General features: G+C 48.5%; 1 protein-coding gene and 1 long non-coding RNA gene across 5 annotated transcripts in view; one reads left to right on the forward strand and one right to left on the reverse strand.

Annotated features, from left to right (window-relative positions):
- Nucleotides 1–20,030, forward strand: part of LOC135563981 (uncharacterized) — a 77,036-nt gene extending 57,006 nt beyond the window's left edge. Inside the window, exon 2 of the long non-coding RNA XR_010460752.1 lies at nucleotides 18,864–20,030. This is a non-coding gene — a long non-coding RNA (uncharacterized LOC135563981). The remainder of the gene's footprint in view (nucleotides 1–18,863) is intronic.
- LOC115119208 (membrane-associated guanylate kinase, WW and PDZ domain-containing protein 2-like) overlaps nucleotides 1–21,574 on the reverse strand; it is a 385,811-nt gene that overhangs the window by 266,337 nt on the left and 97,900 nt on the right. For all 4 annotated transcript variants that reach the window (XM_065008344.1, XM_065008343.1, XM_065008345.1 and 1 more), the window contains exon 2: nucleotides 20,740–20,856. In XM_065008344.1, coding sequence (XP_064864416.1) covers nucleotides 20,740–20,856 — 117 coding nt within the window. The remainder of the gene's footprint in view (nucleotides 1–20,739; nucleotides 20,857–21,574) is intronic.

Genomic DNA, 21,574 nt, shown 5'->3' on the forward strand with positions numbered 1-21,574 from the left:
CCTTCAGGAGTCAGATCTGAGCAGAGTGACTGCAGTCCACAACCAACTACTCACCTCTGAATCAGACAGGCCAAGCCCAAACTAACCCCGGCAGTCACACACATAACTAAGAGAGAGAGGAGGGGAATTCTCACACACGTGCATGGGAGAATGAAAGCGCACGCGCGCACACACACGGACACACACCCCAGCAGGCTAAACTGGTTGAAACGACGTCACACAAACACACACAAAAAAACTGAAGCCATATCAGATAAAAATCAAACATTCCCTCAAAAACAAGATATGAAATGGGGAACGTACTGTTTTTGCTTTCTACACAGTGAGTGACTTCACAGGGCTGTAATTCGGTAGGGCTCTCCACAGTCGTCCTCTATCTCTGTTGCCAAAACACGCATCTGTTGATTTCTTCTTTTCTTGTGATGCATCGCCACGTTGTGCCAGGAGGCGATTTGCGAGTTGATTCGCTGAAAAGCCTCGATTCCAATTTGCCTTACGTCCGGGGCACAAAGGAGGGAGAAACTCACTCTGCCTTACGTCAGGGGTACAAAGGAGGGAGAAACCCACTCTGCCTTACATCAGGGGCACAAAGGAGGGAGAAACCCACTCTGCCTTACGTCAGGGGCACAAAGGAGGGAGAAACCTACTCTTTAGACGTTTTGGATAGATAAGCCTTCCTTCTAAAAATGGCCGTGGTACGGATTTTCATTTACCTTTCGGAGATATGGGTCGGGCCGTCGGAGGCAGTTTCCCATATTGCCGTTCTGTCACCTTGCCAGCTGTGCCAAAATGGATGCCAAACATTTAGGAAGAAGCCGGTGTAGTGGTAGTATTTTAAGTTACAAGGGTAGAAGATTCATTCCTTGGGATTAGCATGTGATTAAAATACACTTTCTGGGAACATCTTGTCTTGATGATGGGGCTGGAACTATAGCTCATCAACTGCCACAAATAAATGGACTGTTACTTAAAAGGAGAGTTACATGATGCCAGTCACTGTCCTCACACAGAGAAAGGAAAAGGGGCTCCGTGACATCAGGTGTGTGTGTATGTATGTGTGTACAGGCGTGTTTCTGTATGTGTGTGTATGTGTCAGCCTGCCACAGTACATGATGTGAACACCAATGGAACATGAGCACAGTAGTCAGTCAGCACTGCCTTGTGTCTTAGTCATACAGGTTATCACTGAGGAGGAGTCAGTCAGCACTGCCTTGTGTCTTAGTCATACAGGTTATCACTGAGGAGGAGCCAGTCAGCACTGCCTTGTGTCTTAGTCATACAGGTTATCACTGCCTTGTGTCTTAGTCATACAGGTTATCACTGAGGAGGAGCCAGTAGGCACTGCCTTGTGTCTTAGTCATACAGGTTATCACTGAGGATGAGTCAGTCAGCACTGCCTTGTGTCTTAGTCATACAGGTTATCACTGAGGAGGAGCCAGTGAGCACTGCCTTGTGTCTTAGTCATACAGGTTATCACTGAGGAGGAGCCAGTCAGCACTGCCTTGTGTATTAGTCATACAGGTTATCACTGCCTTGTGTCTTAGTCATACAGGTTATCACTGAGGAGGAGCCAGTGAGCACTGCCTTGTGTCTTCGTCATACAGGTTATCACTGAGGAGGAGTCAGTTAGCACTGCCTTGTGTCTTAGTCATACAGGTTATCACTGAGGAGGAGCCAGTCAGCACTGCCTTGTGTATTAGTCATACAGGTTATCACTGAGGAGGAGCCAGTCAGCACTGCCTTGTGTCTTAGTCATACAGGTTATCACTGAGGAGGAGCCAGTCAGCACTGCCTTGTGTCCTAGTCATACAGGTTATCACTGAGGAGGAGCCAGTCAGCACTGCCTTGTGTCTTAGTCATACAGGTTATCACTGAGGAGGAGCCAGTCAGCACTGCCTTGTGTATTAGTCATACAGGTTATCACTGAGGAGGAGCCAGTCAGCACTGCCTTGTGTCTTAGTCATACAGGTTATCACTGAGGAGGAGCCAGTCAGCACTGCCTTGTGTCCTAGTCATACAGGTTATCACTGAGGAGGAGCCAGTCAGCACTGCCTTGTGTCTTAGTCATACAGGTTATCACTGAGGAGGAGCCAGTCAGCACTGCCTTGTGTCTTAGTCATACAGGTTATCACTGAGGAGGAGCCAGTCAGCACTGCCTTGTGTCTTAGTCATACAGGTTATCACTGAGGAGGAGGAGTGTCCAGTTATCACTGCACTGAGGAGGAGCCAGTCAGCACTGCCTTGTGTCTTAGTCATACAGGTTATCACTGAGGAGGAGTCAGTCAGCACTGCCTTGTGTCTTAGTCATACAGGTTATCACTGCCTCGTGTCTTAGTCATACAGGTTATCACTGAGGAGGAGCCAGTGAGCACCACCTTGTGTCTTAGTCATACAGGTTATCACTGAGGAGGAGCCAGTGAGCACCACCTTGTGTCTTAGTCATACAGGTTATCACTGAGGAGGAGTCAGTACTGCCTTGTGTCTTAGTCATACAGGTTATCACTGAGGAGGAGCCAGTCAGCACTGCCTTGTGTCTTAGTCATACAGGTTATCACTGAGGAGGAGTCAGTCAGCACTGCCTTGTGTCTTAGTCATACAGGTTATCACTGCCTCGTGTCTTAGTCATACAGGTTATCACTGAGGAGGAGCCAGTGAGCACCACCTTGTGTCTTAGTCATACAGGTTATCACTGAGGAGGAGCCAGTGAGCACCACCTTGTGTCTTAGTCATACAGGTTATCACTGAGGAGGAGTCAGTACTGCCTTGTGTCTTAGTCATACAGGTTATCACTGAGGAGGAGCCAGTCAGCACTGCCTTGTGTCTTAGTCATACAGGTTATCACTGAGGAGGAGCCAGTCAGCACTGCCTTGTGTCTTAGTCATACAGGTTATCACTGAGGAGGAGCCAGTCAGCACCGCCTTGTGTCTTAGTCATACAGGTTATCACTGAGGAGGAGTCAGTCAGCACTGCCTTGTGTCTTAGTCATACAGGTTATCACTGAGGAGGAGCCAGTCAGCACTGCCTTGTGTCTTAGTCATACAGGTTATCACTGAGGAGGAGCCAGTGAGCACCACCTTGTGTCTTAGTCATACAGGTTATCACTGAGGAGGAGTCAGTACTGCCTTGTGTCTTAGTCATACAGGTTATCACTGAGGAGGAGCCAGTCAGCACTGCCTTGTGTCTTAGTCATACAGGTTATCACTGAGGAGGAGCCAGTCAGCACTGCCTTGTGTCTTAGTCATACAGGTTATCACTGAGGAGGAGCCAGTCAGCACTGCCTTGTGTCTTAGTCATACAGGTTATCACTGAGGAGGAGCCAGTCAGCACTGCCTTGTGTCTTAGTCATACAGGTTATCACTGAGGAGGAGTCAGTCAGCACTGCCTTGTGTCCTAGTCATACAGGTTATCACTGAGGAGGAGTCAGTCAGCACTGCCTTGTGTCTTAGTCATACAGGTTATCACTGAGGAGGAGGTTATCACTCAGTCAGCACTGAGGAGGAGTCAGTCAGCACTGCCTTGTGTCTTAGTCATACAGGTTATCACTGAGGAGGAGTCAGTCAGCACTGCCTTGTGTCTTAGTCATACAGGTTATCACTGAGGAGGAGTCAGTCAGCACTGCCTTGTGTCTTAGTCATACAGGTTATCACTGAGGAGGAGTCAGTCAGCACTGCCTTGTGTATTAGTCATACAGGTTATCACCGAGGAGGAGTCAGTCAGCTCTGCCTTGTGTCTTAGTCATACAGGTTATCACTGAGGAGGAGTCAGTCAGCACTGCCTTGTGTCTTAGTCATACAGGTTATCACTGAGGAGGAGTCAGTCAGCACTGCCTTGTGTCTTAGTCATACAGGTTATCACTGAGGAGGAGCCAGTCAGCACTGCCGTGTGTCTTAGTCATACAGGTTATCACTGCCTTGTGTCTTAGTCATACAGGTTATCACTGCCTTGTGTCTTAGTCATACAGGTTATCACTGAGGAGGAGTCAGTCAGCACTGCCTTGTGTCTTAGTCATACAGGTTATCACTGAGGAGGAGCCAGTCGGCACTGCCTTGTGTCTTAGTCGTACAGGTTATCACTGAGGAGGAGCCAGTCAGCACTGCCTTGTGTCTTAGTCATACAGGTTATCACTGAGGAGGAGTCAGTCAGCACTGCCTTGTGTCCTAGTCATACAGGTTATCACTGAGGAGGAGCCAGTCAGCACTGCCTTGTGTCTTAGTCATACAGGTTATCACTGCCTTGTGTCTTAGTCATACAGGTTATCACTGCCTTGTGTCTTAGTCATACAGGTTATCACTGAGGAGGAGTCAGTCAGCACTGCCTTGTGTATTAGTCATACAGGTTATCACTGAGGAGGAGTCAGTCAGCACTGCCTTGTGTCTTAGTCATACAGGTTATCACTGCCTTGTGTCTTAGTCATACAGGTTATCACTGAGGAGGAGTCAGTCAGCACTGCCTTGTGTCTTAGTCATACAGGTTATCACTGAGGAGGAGCCAGTCAGCACTGCCTTGTGTCTTAGTCATACAGGTTATCACTGCCTTGTGTCTTAGTCATACAGGTTATCACTGCCGTGTATCTTAGTCATACAGGTTATCACTGAGGAGGAGCCAGTCAGCACCGCCTTGTGTCTTAGTCATACAGGTTATCACTGAGGAGGAGCCAGTCAGCACTGCCTTGTGTCTTAGTCATACAGGTTATCACTGAGGAGGTGGGAATCAATGGAACAGGAATGGAACAGACATTTTCTCCACAAGTAACATTTCAGATATAGAATCCATCATTATAACGATACAGTAAGTCTGGAAAAAGCAACACTCCAGACTCAATATGTCAAGGGTTGAAATCACTAGAGATAGAGAAGTACTTAGCATGACTCAACCCCACTCTCTTCCCACAACGCCAGAGCATCAGCTCAATATTATCAACCAGTGGGTTGTAGGAACCAGATGGCTCACTGGGAGCTTCATGTCAAGGTGGCCCTAGGCTGAACACATGCAGTATCTGAGATAGTGAAACATGTGGCAGGGTCTCAGACACACAGATCATGACCATGTTGCGTGTTCTATGTGTGGGGAGAGATGCACTCTTCTCTCTGGCTCTCTCTGGAGCCACATCTGCAGAAGAGCAATGCTTCATAGCTCATGCTCACTATAGCCTATCAACATCCGTGTCCCGTCCTGTCACTCAAAACCACCGGGCACAGAGCCCAACCCCTTTTCACTTTCACCATGAGTGACAGCCCACGTGGCCAATCACATCCGTTTTATGACCTCAATCCTGTTATTGTATGTCCCTGTTTCTGGAGGGTCGTGCCTGTTTTTTCTCCGTTTAGAGAGAGAGAGAGTAAAAGAGAAAGAGAAATGAAGGAGGGAGAGGGAGAGAGAAAAGAAAGAGAGCGCGACATTGAGAAGCGTCACACCTTCGAAGCAGGCAGGGAGTGGAGACAGTCGTTGCCATGGAAACCCCGGCTGGGCTCTAGTGAGTAAGTGAGCTGCTAAAGTGAGCGTGCTGCGCTGTGGCGTATGCGAGGGAGGGCGCCTGGCTTCGACCGATCTAACCTGAGGCTGAGTGAAGGATGAAGGGAGAGGGAGAGAGAGTCCAGACGGAGAGAAAGAGAACCAGAGAAGAGCCTGAGGTACAATTATAGTGTGAGACAGGGCTGATTGCACAAGCCTTAGATCACATTATAGTACAACGGTCTGATTTGTCTAATCTTAGCAATTTCTTCTTAGCTAGCTACATAGTCGTCGTTGTATCAAAGATAATTGCGTAATTATCGTATTTCGTCGTCTCCTATCTGCCCAACACGTTCACCGTCTACCGTAGCACTGTAGTAACTATCACACTCAACTGAACGACTTGATTAGTGTAGTGTTAGCTAGCTACATAGTTGTCTTTGCTGTTTTCGTATCCAAGATAATTGTGTAGTTTAGAGTGTGGAGTCTTAGAGTGATAATTGCGTTATTATCGTATTTCGTCGTCCTCCTATCTGCCTAGCAGCTAGCCAGCTAGCATACGTTCACCGGCTACCGTAGCACTGTAGTAACTATCACACTCAACTGAACGACTTGATTAGTGTAGTATTAGCTAGCTACATAGTTGTCTTTGCTGTCTTCGTATCCAAGATAATTGTGTAGTCTTAGAGTGATTATCTTAATTCACCGAGGTTAGCTAGCCAGCTATTTTGTCGTCCTTAACGTAGGAGACACTCCTAGCTAGCCAATAGCCAGCCAACGTCTACTGAATAGAACTTTCGCATTCCGGTCGCATTCCGCTTCGCTCCACAGGTAGTATCACATTTTCATTTCATTTCATTACAGTCCCAACGGTGTGATTTGTTTGATCGTAGCTAGCTACATAGCTAGCTACATAGCCGTCTTTGTTTCAAAGATAATTGTGTAGTCTAGAGCGATTTTCTAGGTTAGCTAGCCAGCTATTGTCGTTCTCCTAACGCAACGTAACGTAACCAACACTGCTAGCTAGCCAGCTAGCTCCCGAAAAGCAGCATTGTAGAAACTTCACACTCAACGGTACGACTTGATTAGGGTAGTGTCAACAACGCAGCTAGCCTACCCCAGCAGTACTGTATCATTTTAATCATTTTAGTCAATTAGATTCTTGCTACGTAAGCTTAACTTTCTGAACATTCGAGACGTGTAGTCCACTTGTCATTCCAATCTCCTCTGTATTAGCGTAGCCTCTTCTCTAGCCTGTCAACTATGTGTCTGTCTATCCCTGTTCTCTCCTCTCTGCACAGACCATACAAACGCTCCACACCGCATGGCCGCGGCCACCTAATCTGGTGGTCCCAGCGCGCACGACCCACGTGGAGTTCCAGGTCTCCGGTAGCCTCTGGAACTGCCGATCTGCGGCCAACAAGGCAGAGTTCATCTCAGCCTATGCCACCCTCCAGTCCCTCGACTTCTTGGCTCTGACGGAAACATGGATCACCACAGACAACACCGCTACTCCTACTGCTCTCTCTTCGTCCGCCCACGTGCTCTCGAACACCCCGAGAGCTTCTGGTCAGCGGGGTGGTGGCACCGGGATCCTCATCTCTCCCAAGTGGTCATTCTCTCTTTCTCCCCTTACCCATCTGTCTATCGCCTCCTTTGAATTCCATGCTGTCACAGTTACCAGCCCTTTCAAGCTTAACATCCTTATCATTTATCGCCCTCCAGGTTCCCTCGGAGAGTTCATCAATGAGCTTGATGCCTTGATAAGCTCCTTTCCTGAGGACGGCTCACCTCTCACAGTTCTGGGCGACTTTAACCTCCCCACGTCTACCTTTGACTCATTCCTCTCTGCCTCCTTCTTTCCACTCCTCTCCTCTTTTGACCTCACCCTCTCACCTTCCCCCCTACTCACAAGGCAGGCAATACGCTCGACCTCATCTTTACTAGATGCTGTTCCTCCACTAACCTCATTGCAACTCCCCTCCAAGTCTCCGACCACTACCTTGTATCCTTTTCCCTCTCACTCTCATCCAACACTTCCCACACTGCCCCTACTCGGATGGTATCGCGCCGTCCCAACCTTCGCTCTCTCTCCCCCGCTACTCTCTCCTCTTCCATCCTATCATCTCTTCCCTCTGCTCAAACCTTCTCCAACCTATCTCCTGATTCTGCCTCCTCAACCCTCCTCTCCTCCCTTTCTGCATCCTTTGACTCTCTATGTCCCCTATCCTCCAGGCCGGCTCGGTCCTCCCCTCCCGCTCCGTGGCTCGACGACTCATTGCGAGCTCACAGAACAGGGCTCGGGCAGCCGAGCGGAAATGGAGGAAAACTCGCCTCCCTGCGGACCTGGCATCCTTTCACTCCCTCCTCTCTACATTTTCCTCCTCTGTCTCTGCTGCTAAAGCCACTTTCTACCACTCTAAATTCCAAGCATCTGCCTCTAACCCTAGGAAGCTCTTTGCCACCTTCTCCTCCCTCTTGAATCCTCCTCCCCCCCCCCTCCTCCCTCTCTGCAGATGACTTCGTCAACCATTTTGAAAAGAAGGTCGACGACATCCGATCCTCGTTTGCTAAGTCAAACGACACCGCTGGTTCTGCTCACACTGCCCTACCCTGTGCTCTGACCTCTTTCTCCCCTCTCTCTCAGATGACATCTCGCGTCTTGTGACGGCCGGCCGCCCAACAACCTGCCCGCTTGACCCTATCCCCTCCTCTCTTCTCCAGACCATCTCCGGTGACCTTCTCCCTTACCTCACCTCGCTCATCAACTCATCCCTGACCGCTGGCTACGTCCCTCCCGTCTTCAAGAGAGCGAGAGTTGCACCCCTTCTGAAAAAACCTACACTCGATCCCTCCGATGTCAACAACTACAGACCAGTATCCCTTCTTTCTTTTCTCTCCAAAACTCTTGAACGTGCCGTCCTTGGCCAGCTCTCCCGCTATCTCTCTCAGAATGACCTTCTTGATCCAAATCAGTCAGGTTTCAAGACTAGTCATTCAACTGAGACTGCTCTTCTCTGTATCACAGAGGCGCTCCGCACTGCTAAAGCTAACTCTCTCTCCTCTGCTCTCATCCTTCTAGACCTATCGGCTGCCTTCGATACTGTGAACCATCAGATCCTCCTCTCCACCCTCTCCGAGTTGGGCATCTCCGGCGCGGCCCACGCTTGGATTGCGTCCTACCTGACAGGTCGCTCCTACCAGGTGGCGTGGCGAGAATCCGTCTCCTCACCACGTGCTCTCACCACTGGTGTCCCCCAGGGCTCTGTTCTAGGCCCTCTCCTATTCTCGCTATACACCAAGTCACTTGGCTCTGTCATAACCTCACATGGTCTCTCCTATCATTGCTATGCAGACGACACACAATTAATCTTCTCCTTTCCCCCTTCTGACGACCAGGTGGCGAATCGCATCTCTGCATGTCTGGCAGACATATCAGTGTGGATGACGGATCATCACCTCAAGCTGAACCTCGGCAAGACGGAGCTGCTCTTCCTCCCGGGGAAGGACTGCCCGTTCCATGATCTCGCCATCACGGTTGACCATTGTGTCCTCGTCCCAGAGCGCTAAGAACCTTGGCGTGATCCTGGACAACACCCTGTCGTTCTCAAATAACATCAAGGCGGTGGCCCGTTCCTGTAGGTTCATGCTCTACAACATCCGCAGAGTACGACCCTGCCTCACACAGGAAGCGGCGCAGGTCCTAATCCAGGCACTTGTCATCTCCCGTCTGGATTACTGCAACTCGCTGTTGGCTGGGCTCCCTGCCTGTGCCATTAAACCCCTACAACTCATCCAGAACGCCGCAGCCCGTCTGGTGTTCAACCTTCCCAAGTTCTCTCACGTCACCCCGCTCCTCCGCTCTCTCCACTGGCTTCCAGTTGAAGCTCGCATCCGCTACAAGACCATGGTGCTTGCCTACGGAGCTGTGAGGGGAACGGCACCTCAGTACCTCCAGGCTCTGATCAGGCCCTACACCCAAACAAGGGCACTGCGTTCATCCACCTCTGCCCTGCTCGCCTCCCTACCACTGAGGAAGTACAGTTCCCGCTCAGCCCAGTCAAAACTGTTCGCTGCGCTGGCCCCCCAATGGTGGAACAAACTCCCTCACGACGCCAGGACAGCGGAGTCAATCACCACCTTCCGGAGACACCTGAAACCCCACCTCTTTAAGGAATACCTAGGATAGGATAAAGTAATCCTTCTCCCCCCTTAAAAGACCTAGATGCACTATTGTAAAGTGGCTGTTCCACTGGATGTCATAAGGTGAAAGCACCAATTTGTAAGTCGCTCTGGATAAGAGCGTCTGCTAAATGACTTAAATGTAAATGTAAATGTATAGAGCAGAGAAACAGGTCTCCTCAGGTCTGTGCTGTGGGTAACACACACACACACGCACACGCACACACACGCACAAAAATGCCTGACTAATGGAGACACCTTTATTACAGAGCACACAACTCTTTCGTCTCCACACACAGCCTCAGCTCAGAGCTCCACAATGGGGCCCTTTGTTCCAACTCCGTCGTGAGGCTCACACAGACACAGTGTCAACCTGACTTTCATTAGGCAGCTTCTGTGCTAATAGAGACAGTGTGAATAATGCATGAAGGAAGGAGCGCTCAGGAGCCATTATTATTATTATTATTCTATTGCTGCCATCAATCATAAACACAAGGATAACAGGAAAGGGACAGGAAAGGAGGGAGGGACACCTGACAACCCGCCTAACAAGCACATGCTCATCAGATAGTGAGGTAAAGCCTTTTGAATTGAGAGAGGTAGAGGATGACCCCCTACTGTGCCACACCAAACAATCAGATCATCTTTCCCTCCCTCCCTTCGGGCACTTCTCATTAGTAAACACCCCCAGTGGTCTTTACTCCCTACTCATTAGCATACACTCAATATCCCTCTGGGCAGCAGCCTCACCATTAAACACACACTCTGGTAAACTAGCTCCGCCCATTCTAACCCAATCCTCCCATTCCACATAGCAGCACATGCACACACACACGCTGCAATGTCAATCAATGGTATGTCAAAGAGGGGGAAGAGAGGTAGAGACAAAGAGAGCGCACATTTTTCTTTTAAAGAGAGTTGAGAGAGAGAGAATATTTAATCTTTCTGTCTCTGAATTCAAAGGGCTTTATTGGCATGGGAAACATATGTTTACATTGCCAAAGCAAGTGAAATAGATAATAAACAAAAGGGAAATTAACAATCAAAATTAACAGTAAACATTATACTCACAAGTTTCAAAAGAAATAGACACATTTCAAATGTCATATTATGGCTATATACAGTGTTATAATGATGTGTCTCTCCCAACTCCAACTGATAAGTCCCACTTAACAACCACAGTCTCTCCTGTGCTCTTTTCATCCTTCGAATCAGTTGCATTATTCAGAGTAACAGGTAAGCCCATTCCCCACAGAGAGCTTTACTGTGTCCACACACATGTAGACTGCCATCACAGGCAGCGAAGGAAGTCAAGAATAGCTACAGTAGATTGGTAGTCGTGCCGGGACAATACCAGCATCGCGATTCTTGTTAGTATCGTGGCAAGGAAACAAAACACAAAGCAGATTTAACTTCTTCAGGAAAACAGCCCTGACGTTGGAAACAAACATTATGTTGTCATCCAGAGTCACGTTAATTTATTTTCCAAACTATACCACATTTTACACACAGCAGAGAGAGAGATAAGAGAGAGAGAAGAGATAAATAGAGAAAGGGAGAGAAGATCAGAAAGATAAAGAAAGAGCAAGAAAAACAAAAAGGGAGAGAGAGAGAGGGGACGAGAGGGAGAGGAAGAGAGAGAGGGGAAGAGAGAGAGGGAGAGAGAGAGAGGGGAAGAGAGGGAGAGAGAGAGAGGAAGAGAGGGAGAGAGAGGGAGAGAGAGGAAGAGAGAGAGGGGAAGAGAGGGAGAGAGAGGGAGAGAGAGAGGGGAAGAGAGGGAGAGAGAGAGAAGAGAGACAGGGGAAGAGAGAGAGGGAAGAGAGGGAGAGAGAGAGGGAGAGGAAGAGGAAGAGGAAGAGAGAGAGAGAGGGGAAGAGGGAGAGAGAGGGGGAGGAAGAGAGAGAGGGAGAGGAAGAGAGAGGGAAGAGAGAGAGGGGAAGAGAGGGAGAGAGAGGGAGGGGAAGAGAGGGAGAGAGAGGGAGAGGAAGAGGAAGAGAGAGAGGGGAAGAGAGGGAGAGGAAGAGAGAGAGAGAGAGTAGGGGAGAGAGGGAGAGTAGGGGAGAGAGGGAGAGAGAGAGAGTAGGGGAGAGAGGGAGAGGGAGAGAGAGACCCCATACATTCAGACTGCATACATCATGGCAAACGAACACCCCACCATAGGCTCCGCCCCGGTCACTGTCATTAGAGTGGCACATACTAATGTCACTCAACTGTTGACCCCCCTATCAAATCAGAACTAGGTGGATTACCTGGCGATGGGGCTGATTTCTCACAGTCACAGTGGAGTCAGAAGAGGCAATTTGTCTAAGGGCTGGAAGCACTGTATTAGCTGGCCACATCTCATCGCTAAGCTATCAGGGTCACTGACATGGAATTCTATTGGCATGAGCTGCAGTATCTCTGTCCTCAACCCTGAGTCCCCTGATCCTGGCTCAAGTATCTATCCCCAGTCCCCAGACCTGGCTGAAGTATCTATCCCCAGTCCCCTGATCCTGGCTCAAGTATCCATCCCCAGTCCCCTGATCATGGCTCAAATATTTATCCCCAGTCCCCTGATCCTGGCTCAAGTATCTATCCCCTGTCCCCTGATCCTGGCTCAAGTATCTATCCCCTGTCCCCTGATCCTGGTTCAAGTATCCATCCCCAGTCCCCTGATCCTGGCTCAAGTATCTATCCCCTGTCCCCTGATCCTGGCTCAAATATCTATCCCCTGTCCCCTGATCCTGGCTCAAATATCTATCCCCTGTCCCCTGATCCTGGCTCAAATATCTACCCCCTGTCCCCTGATCCTGGCTCAAGTATCTATCCCCAGTCCCCTGATCCTGGCTCAAGTATCTATCCCCTGTCCCCTGATCATGGCTTAAGTATCTATCCCCAGTCCCCTGATCCTGGCTCAAGTATCTATCCCCTGTCCCCCGATTCTGGCTCAAGTATCTGTCCCCTGATCCTGGCTCAAGTATCTATCCCCTGTCCCCTGATCCTGGCTCAAATATCTATCCCCTGTCCCCTGATCCTGGCTCAAATATCTACCCCCTGTCCCCTGATCCTGGCTCAAGTATCTATCCCCAGTCCCCTGATCCTGGCTCAAGTATCTATCCCCAGTCCCCTGATCCTGGCTCAAGTATCTATCCCCAGTCCCCTGATCCTGGCTCAATTATCTATCCCCTGTCCCCTGATCCTGGCTAAAGTATCTACCCCAGTCCCCTGATCCTGGCTCAAGTATCTATTCCCTGTCCCCTGATTCTGGCTCAAGTATATATCCCCTGTCCCCTGATCCTGGCTCAAGTATCTATCCCCTGTCCCCTGATTCTGGCTCAAGTATCTGTCCCCTAATCCTGGCTCAAGTATCTATCCCCAGTCCCTTGATTCTGGCTCAACTATTTATCCCCTGTCCCCTGATCCTGGCTCAAGTATCTATCCCAGTCCCCTAATTCTGGCTCAAGTATCTATCCCAGTCACCTGATCCTGGCTCAAGTATCTATCCCCTGTGCCCTGATCCTGGCTCAAGTATCTATCCCCTGTCCCCTGATCATGGCTTAAGTATCTATCCCCAGTCCCCTGATCCTGGCTCAAGTATCTATCCCCTGTCCCCCGATTCTGGCTCAAGTATCTGTCCCCTGATCCTGGCTCAAGTATCTATCCCCTGTCCCCTGATCCTGGCTCAAATATCTATCCCCTGTCCCCTGATCCTGGCTCAAATATCTACCCCCTGTCCCCTGATCCTGGCTCAAGTATCTATCCCCAGTCCCCTGATCCTGGCTCAAGTATCTATCCCCAGTCCCCTGATCCTGGCTCAAGTATCTATCCCCTGTCCCCTGATCCTGGCTAAAGTATCTACCCCAGTCCCCTGATCCTGGCTCAAGTATCTATTCCCTGTCCCCTGATTCTGGCTCAAGTATCTATCCCCTGTCCCCTGATCATGGCTCAAGTATCTATCCCCAGTCCCCTGATCCTGGCTCAAGTATCTATTCCCTGTCCCCTGATTCTGGCTCAAGTATCTATCCCCTGTCCCCTGATCATGGCTCAAGTATCTATCCCCAGTCCCCTGATCCTGGCTCAAGTATCCATCCCCTGTCCCCTGATTCTGGCTCAAGTATCTGTCCCCTAATCCTGGCTCAAGTATCTATCCCCTGTCCCCTGATCCTGGCTCAAGTATCTGTCCCCTGATCCTGGCTCAAGTATCTATCCCCTGTCCCCTGATCCTGGCTCAAATATCTATCCCCTGTCCCCTGATCCTGGCTCAAATATCTACCCCCTGTCCCCTGATCCTGGCTCAAGTATCTATCCCCAGTCCCCTGATCCTGGCTCAAGTATCTATCCCCAGTCCCCTGATCCTGGCTCAAGTATCTATCCCCTGTCCCCTGATCCTGGCTAAAGTATCTACCCCAGTCCCCTGATCCTGGCTCAAGTATCTATTCCCTGTCCCCTGATTCTGGCTCAAGTATCTATCCCCTGTCCCCTGATCATGGCTCAAGTATCTATCCCCAGTCCCCTGATCCTGGCTCAAGTATCCATCCCCTGTCCCCTGATTCTGGCTCAAGTATCTGTCCCCTAATCCTGGCTCAAGTATCTATCCCCTGTCCCCTGATCCTGGCTCAAGTATCTATCCCCTGTTCCCTGATCCTGGCTCAAGTATCTATCCCCAGTCCCCCGATCCTGGTTCAAGTATCTATCCCCAGTCCCTTGATTCTGGCTCAACTATCTATCCCCTGTCCCCTGATCCTGGCTCAAGTATCTATCCCCTGTCCCCTGATTCTGGCTCAAGTATCTATCCCAGTCCCCTAATTCTGGCTCAAGTATCTATCCCTGTCTCCTGATCCTGGTTCAAGTATCTATCCCCTGTCCCCTGCCCTGATCCTGGTTCAAGTATCTATCCCCTGTCCCCTGATCCTGGATCAACTATATATCCCTTGTCCCCTGATCCTGGCTCAAGTATCTATCCCCTGTCCCCTGATTCTGGCTCAACTATATATCCATTGTCCCCTGATCCTGGTTCAAGTATCTATCCCCTGTCCCCTGATCCTGGCTCAAGTATCTATCCCAGTTCCCTGATCCTGGCTCAAGTATCTACCCCAGTCCCCTGATCCTGGCTCAAGTATCTACCCCAGTCCCCTGATCCTGGCTCAAGTATCTATCCCCTGATCCTGGTTCAAGTATCTATACCCTGTCCCCTGATCCTGGCTCAAGTATCTACCCCAGTCCCCTGATCATGGCTCAAATATTTATCCCCAGTCCCCTGATCCTGGCTCAAGTATCTATCCCCTGTCCCCTGATCCTGGCTCAAGTATCTATCCCCTGTCCCCTGATCCTGGCTCAAGTATCCATCCCCAGTCCCCTGATCCTGGCTCAAGTATCTATCCCCTGTCCCCTGATCCTGGCTCAAATATCTATCCCCTGTCCCCTGATCCTGGCTCAAATATCTATCCCCTGTCCCCTGATCCTGGCTCAAATATCTACCCCCTGTCCCCTGATCCTGGCTCAAGTATCTATCCCCAGTCCCCTGATCCTGGCTCAAGTATCTATCCCCTGTCCCCTGATCATGGCTTAAGTATCTATCCCCAGTCCCCTGATCCTGGCTCAAGTATCTATCCCCTGTCCCCTGATCCTGGTTCAAGTATCTATCCCCTGTGCCCTGATCCTGGTTCAAGTATCTATCCCCTGTCCCCTGATCCTGGCTCAACTATCTATCGCCTGTCCCCTGATCCTGGATCAACTATATATCCCTTGTCCCCTGATCCTGGCTCAAGTATCTATCCCCTGTCCCCTGATCCTGGTTCAAGTATCTATCCCCTGTCCCCTGATTCTGGCTCAACTATATATCCCTTGTCCCCTGATCCTGGTTCAAGTATCTATCCCCTGTCCCCTGATCCTGGCTCAAGTATCTATCCCCTGTCCCCTGATTCTGGCTCAACTATATATCCCTTGTCCCCTGATCCTGGTTCAAGTATCTATCCCCTGTCCCCTGATCCTGGCTAAAGTATCTACCCCAGTCCCCTGATCCTGGCTCAAGTATCTATTCTCTGTCCCCTGATTCTGGCTCAAGTATCTATCCCCTGACCCCTGATCATGGCTCAAGGATCTATCCCCAGTCCCCTGATCCTGGCTCAAGTATCTATCCCCTGTCCCCTGATTCTGGCTCAAGTATCTATCCCCTGTCCCCTGATCCTGGTTCAAGTATCTATCCCCTGTGCCCTGATCCTGGCTCAAGTACGTAGAGTAGGCCAGAAGGCTTAACTGGATAACCTAACCTCTATCAAAATAAAAAGATGGCGGAGCCGCAAAAGTTCTTCTGTGCAAAGGTGTTTATTTACAAGTGATTCCGGAACAAAAAACAACAGTACTGCCATCAACGTCTACCTTATGGGACAGCTTAAAAACAATGCTGCCCCATCCACAGCTCAGTCCAAAATGCCTCTCCCTGACTGAAAGAGAGGCTCCCTTTTGTAGGGCTAGCCCCTCCCCTCAGAACAATTAACCCTCATTAATTAATCAATGAACAATACAAACCTACATTTTCCATGAACTAAACATACTAAAGGATATACATTGCAACACGGTTTTAAACAATATCACAACATAACATTTACAACATTACATCACTACTGACAATATCTTTCAATATGCCCATACGCATTAATGAGCCATTTGGGACAGGCACTATAAAGCCAACCCAATTCCCTTAGCTCGGGTCCTTTTCCAGCATACCCGGAAGCTACAGAGATGGAGAGGAACAGAACAAACAAACAATGCGCTCATCCACAACATTGATAAGTATAATAATTATTGTATCTCTCAAATATGAACATTGACAAGTGTGAAATGCATGCACCAAGACAGAAGTTAATTTGTGTGTCGACCCACATTGTTAACTTATCTTATAATGGCGCAGGGAGGAGTGATGAATATGTGTGTGCGTTAAAGAATCAAATGCTGCCCGCGGCCAGTGACGGACTTCTACGTCACACCCCTGTCCCCTGATCCTGGTTCAAGTATCTATCCCCTGTCCCCTGATCCTGGCTCAACTATATATCCCCTGTCCCCTAATCCTGGCTCAACTATATATCCCTTGTCCCCTGATCCTGGCTCAAGTATCTATTCCTACCTTTGCCTACCTCTCTCTTTCAGTGTCTTGGGAAAGGATTCACCCCATTTTGGCATTTTTCCTATTTTGTTGCTTTTCAACATGGAATTACAATAGATTTATTTTGGGGGGGGGGGGGTTGTATCATTTGATTTAGACAACATGTCTACCACTTTGAAGATGCAAAATACATTTTATTGTGAAACAAACAACAAATAAGACAAAACTTGAGCATGCATAACTATTCACCCCCCAAATGCAATACTTTATAGAGCCACCTTTAGCAGCAATTACAGCTGCAAGTCTCTTGGGGTATGTCTCTATAAGCTTGGCACATCTAGCCACTAAGATTTTTGCCCATTCTTCAAGGCAAATCTGCTCCAGCTTCTTCAAGTTGGATGGGTTCTGCTGGTGTACACCAATCTTTAAGTCATACTACAGGTTCTTGGATTGAGGTCTGGGCTTTGACTAGGCCATTCCAAGTCATTTAAATGTTTTCCCTTGAACACTCAAGTGTTGCTTTAGCAGTGTGCTTAGTCTCTGAAAGACTGAAACAAATTTCCCTCAAGAATTTCTCTGTATTAAACGCCATCCATCATTCCTTCAATTCTGACCAGTTTCCCAGTCCCTGCCGATGAAAAACATCCCCACAGAATGATACTGCCAGCACCATGCTTCACTGTGGGGATGGTATTCTCGGGGTGATGAGAGGTGTTGGGTTTGCGCCAGTCATAGCATTTTCCTTGATAGCCAAAAAGTTCAAATTTAGTCTCATCTAACCAGAGTACCTTTTCCATATGTTTGGGGAGTCTCCCACACCAAACAGGTTTTTTTCTTTAAGCAATGGCTTTTTTTCTGGACACTCTTCCGTAAAGCCCAGCTCTGTGGAGTGTACGGCTTAAAGTTGTCCTTCAGGGTTATCTTTGGTTTTCTTTGTTGCCTCTCTGATTAATGCCCTCCTTGCCTGATCCGTGAGTTTCTGCCCTCTCGGCAGGTTTGTTATGGTGCAATATACTTCCAATTTTTTAATAATGGATTTAAATGGTGCTCTGTGGGATATTCAAAGTTTCAGATATTTTTTATAACCCAACCCTGATCTGTACTTCTCCACAACTTTGTCCCTGACCTGTTTGGCGAGCTCCTTGGTCTTCATGGTGTCGCTTGCTTGGTTGTGCCGCTTGCTTAGTGGTGTTGCAGACTCTGGGGCCTTTCAGAACAAGTGTATATATACTGAGATCATGTGACAGATCATATTACACTTAGATTGCACACAGGTGGACTTTATTTAACTAATTATGTGATTTCTGAAGGTAATTGGTTGAACCAGATCTTATTTAGGGGCTTCATAGCAAAGGGGGTGAATAGATTTACAAAGGGGGTGAATACATATGCAAAGGGTGTGAATACATGTGCAAAGGGAGTGAATACATATGCAAAGGGAGTGAATACATATGCAAAGGGTGTGAATACATATGCAAAGTGGGTGGATACATATGCAAAGGCAGTGAATACATATGCAAAGGGTGTGAATACATATGCAAAGTGGGTGAATACATATGCAAAGAGGGTGAATACATATGCAAAGGGAGTGAATACATATGCACGCACCACTTTTCAGTTTTTTAAATTTCACTTCACCAATTTGGACTATTTTGTGTATGTCCATTACATGAAATCCAAATAAAAATACATTTAAATTCCAAGTTGTAATGCAACAAAATAGGAAAAACACTAAGAGGGATAAATAGTTTTGCAAGGCGCTATACGTGTATGGGTGAGATTGTTAGTAACAGGTCTCTTGGTCTCTCACTCTCATCCCATGAGGTGTGTCATCACTCTTTTCTCTCCTTTCCCACACTCCCCTGCCCACTTCCACTGGGCCTGTCCCTCCTCTGTCTCTCATCTGTCCATCTCTCTCTCTCTCCTAGCACCACACACTTCAGTCAATGGAAGTCCAAGGCCATGCAGCTCCTGTGCTGCGGGAATAATGAGTCACACTTCCTCTGATCATTCACTGCCAGCGCTCTCTCTTTCATTCCCCCTCCCTTCCCCCCTCCACAAACCCACCTCATGGAGTTATGGGAGAATAACACTGGTGCCCGCCTCTAACAAATAGGCCTTTTTGTACCTCTCGTTTCCCTGTCCACAGAGGAGAGGCAAAATGGGCCTAATGAAATCTCCCTGACGTGCCTTGAAGAATGCCTCTCCATTATGGATACAGACAGCTGGGCTGGAATAGCATGGCTAGGGTAATACATTATGAACGCACAGATGCGCCCACACACATGCAGAACCACACACACGCAGACCCACATGCACAAAAATGCATGAGGATGCAGGCACGCACACACATTCACACAAACACGCTTACAGTTAATAGCACCTAAACTGACATTTTAGAGAACAAATATTGTATAGACAAATATCATGAGGACCATTAAACGAGTGAACACACATCACTGACAAACTGAAATGGTCCACCCAACAGCGCCACTTCAACCTCAGGCAGCTGAAGAAATTAGGCTTGGCACTTAAAACCCTCACAAACTTTTACAGATGCACAATCGAGAGCATCCTGTCGGGCTGTATCACCGCCTGGTACGGCAACTGCATCGCCCGCAACCGCAGGCCATACGCATTACCAGGGGCACACTGCCTGCCCTCCAGGACACCTACACCACCCGATGTCACAGGAAAGCCAAAAAGATCATCAAGGACAACAACCACCCTTGCCACTGCCTGTCCGCCCCGCTATCATCCAGAAGGCGAGGTCAGTACAGGTGTATCAAAGCTGGGACCGAGAGACTGAAAAACAGATTCTATATTAAGGCCATCAAACTGTTAAACAGCCATCACTAGCACATTAGAGACTGCTGCCCTGTATACATAGACTTGAAATCACTGTCCACTTTAATACTTGAAACACTAGTCACTTGAATAAAGTTTACATATTTTGCACTACTGGTCTCATACAGTATGTACATACTGTATTCTATTCTACTGTATTTTAGTCTGTGCTGCTCTGACAATTTTACTTTAAATGTGTGTGTAAAGTGTGTATTGTTGTGAAATTGTTAGACATTGCTTGTTTGATATAAATGCACTGTTGGAACTAGGAACACAAGCATTTCGCTATACCCGCAATAACATCTGCTAAACACGTGTACGTGACCAATAAAATGTGATGTTATGGATTAAACACCATCTCCTCCATAACATCATGGGAGATAAGAACCTTGATGAGAAAACCTTATGCAGTGTCTACAGTGTACTCATCTATATGCATTGTTGCCAATTAAACATAACAAACTAATGACTAATGACTAAGTATGACTAAGTATTGAATCTCTGTTGACTGTTTCAGTCTAAATGCTGTCTAGGAGCACTGCTACACACACACACACACACACACACACACACACATTCCATTAGTAGGCCAACGCTCTCCAAATGCAGTGCTGGAGGGCTAGCTAGATAGTCTCCCAGCTCAGTTGACGAAAACTGGCATGGTTTTACAATAAATAGGCCTTAACCATGGTGCCCGCCTGCCTGCTGAGATTCAGGTGCTGATTACAGAATGGCGCTGCCAAGGTTCAATCTGAGACCACCCTCTGCTGAGACAGGCGGCTGCAGGAGGCCAGGTTCATCCCTCCAGCCAAATCATGAAGCTAGATCATCCATTACTGAACCCAGCCAGACCAACCAGAGAGTCAGCAGCTGCTGGAGAAGAAGCGGAGGCTGGGAATGAAGACAGAAGAGTCAAATGCCAATGTATTTTAAGGATTGGAAGGAATCTACTGGTTGTGTGTCTATTGGACGTATTCCCAAATTTGGAAAGTGAGATTTGAACCAGATCTGTGGATATCTCGTAGCTAGTTTTACCAGGTGGCATGGCCAGGAAACATAGACGATTCCGTGTGTTATTGGACAGGTAGGCTGGGGTGGATGAAGAATATCTCCCTGTGAGAGGGCGGGAGGGACACCAGGTAAGAGATTGGGGACTGGGTCAGGGGGGGGTTACTCACAGGGTATGGTGCGGAGGTAGAGGTTGTCTCTAATGATCTGCTGGAGCTCGTGGTCCACTGAGGCCTTCTGGAAGCGCAGGTTGAGGTAGTGACGCAGGTCCTTGTCTATGACGCCCCCTGGAGGAAAAGACCAATAACAACTCGGTAAGGCCTAAGAGCAGGTGTCATGGTCAGGGCCAGGAGTTTGTCCTGATCACGTGACCAGCAGTATGTTTTTCCTGCGGTCTGGAAAAACTCAACAGTCAAACCCATGATGTCACAATGGACAATATTAGTATATTATGCAAACAAACACCAAAGCATGAACCAGTGTGAGCTCTATCAATCAATCAATCAATCACATTATTTATAAAGCCCTTTTTACATCAGCAGTTGTCACAAAGTGCTTATACAGAAACCCAGCCTAAAACCCAAGACAGCAAGCAATGTAGATACAGAAGCACGTCTTTATCGGTTCAACATCTGTCAACACAGCCGTTGGATTGGGAGTGAGGGTGTTAATTGGTGAATGAGGCAAACATGTGTTGAGAGAAATGTCTACACATCTAGACATAAATACGTGATGAGGTCTCTGGGGGGGGTCTTTCTCTCCCCCTCCCTCCTTTTCCACTCCTACCCCCATCGCCATTATGAATGGGCTAAAGCTCGCCCACTCTAAATTTGCCTCCTCAGCAGGATGGAGGGAGGGAATGAGGGAGGGGTCGAAGCGGAAGGAGAGAGGGAGGTAACGGCAAAGCTCCAGGGAGAGAGAGAGAAAGAGAGAAAGTGAGAGAGAGAGCGAGCGAGAGGGCTGGAATGAACACAAGCCTCACCGATACTCCACATTTGTACTACT

This window comes from Oncorhynchus nerka, linkage group LG23, assembly GCF_034236695.1.
Source record: "Oncorhynchus nerka isolate Pitt River linkage group LG23, Oner_Uvic_2.0, whole genome shotgun sequence".
NCBI lineage: Eukaryota > Metazoa > Chordata > Actinopteri > Salmoniformes > Salmonidae > Oncorhynchus > Oncorhynchus nerka.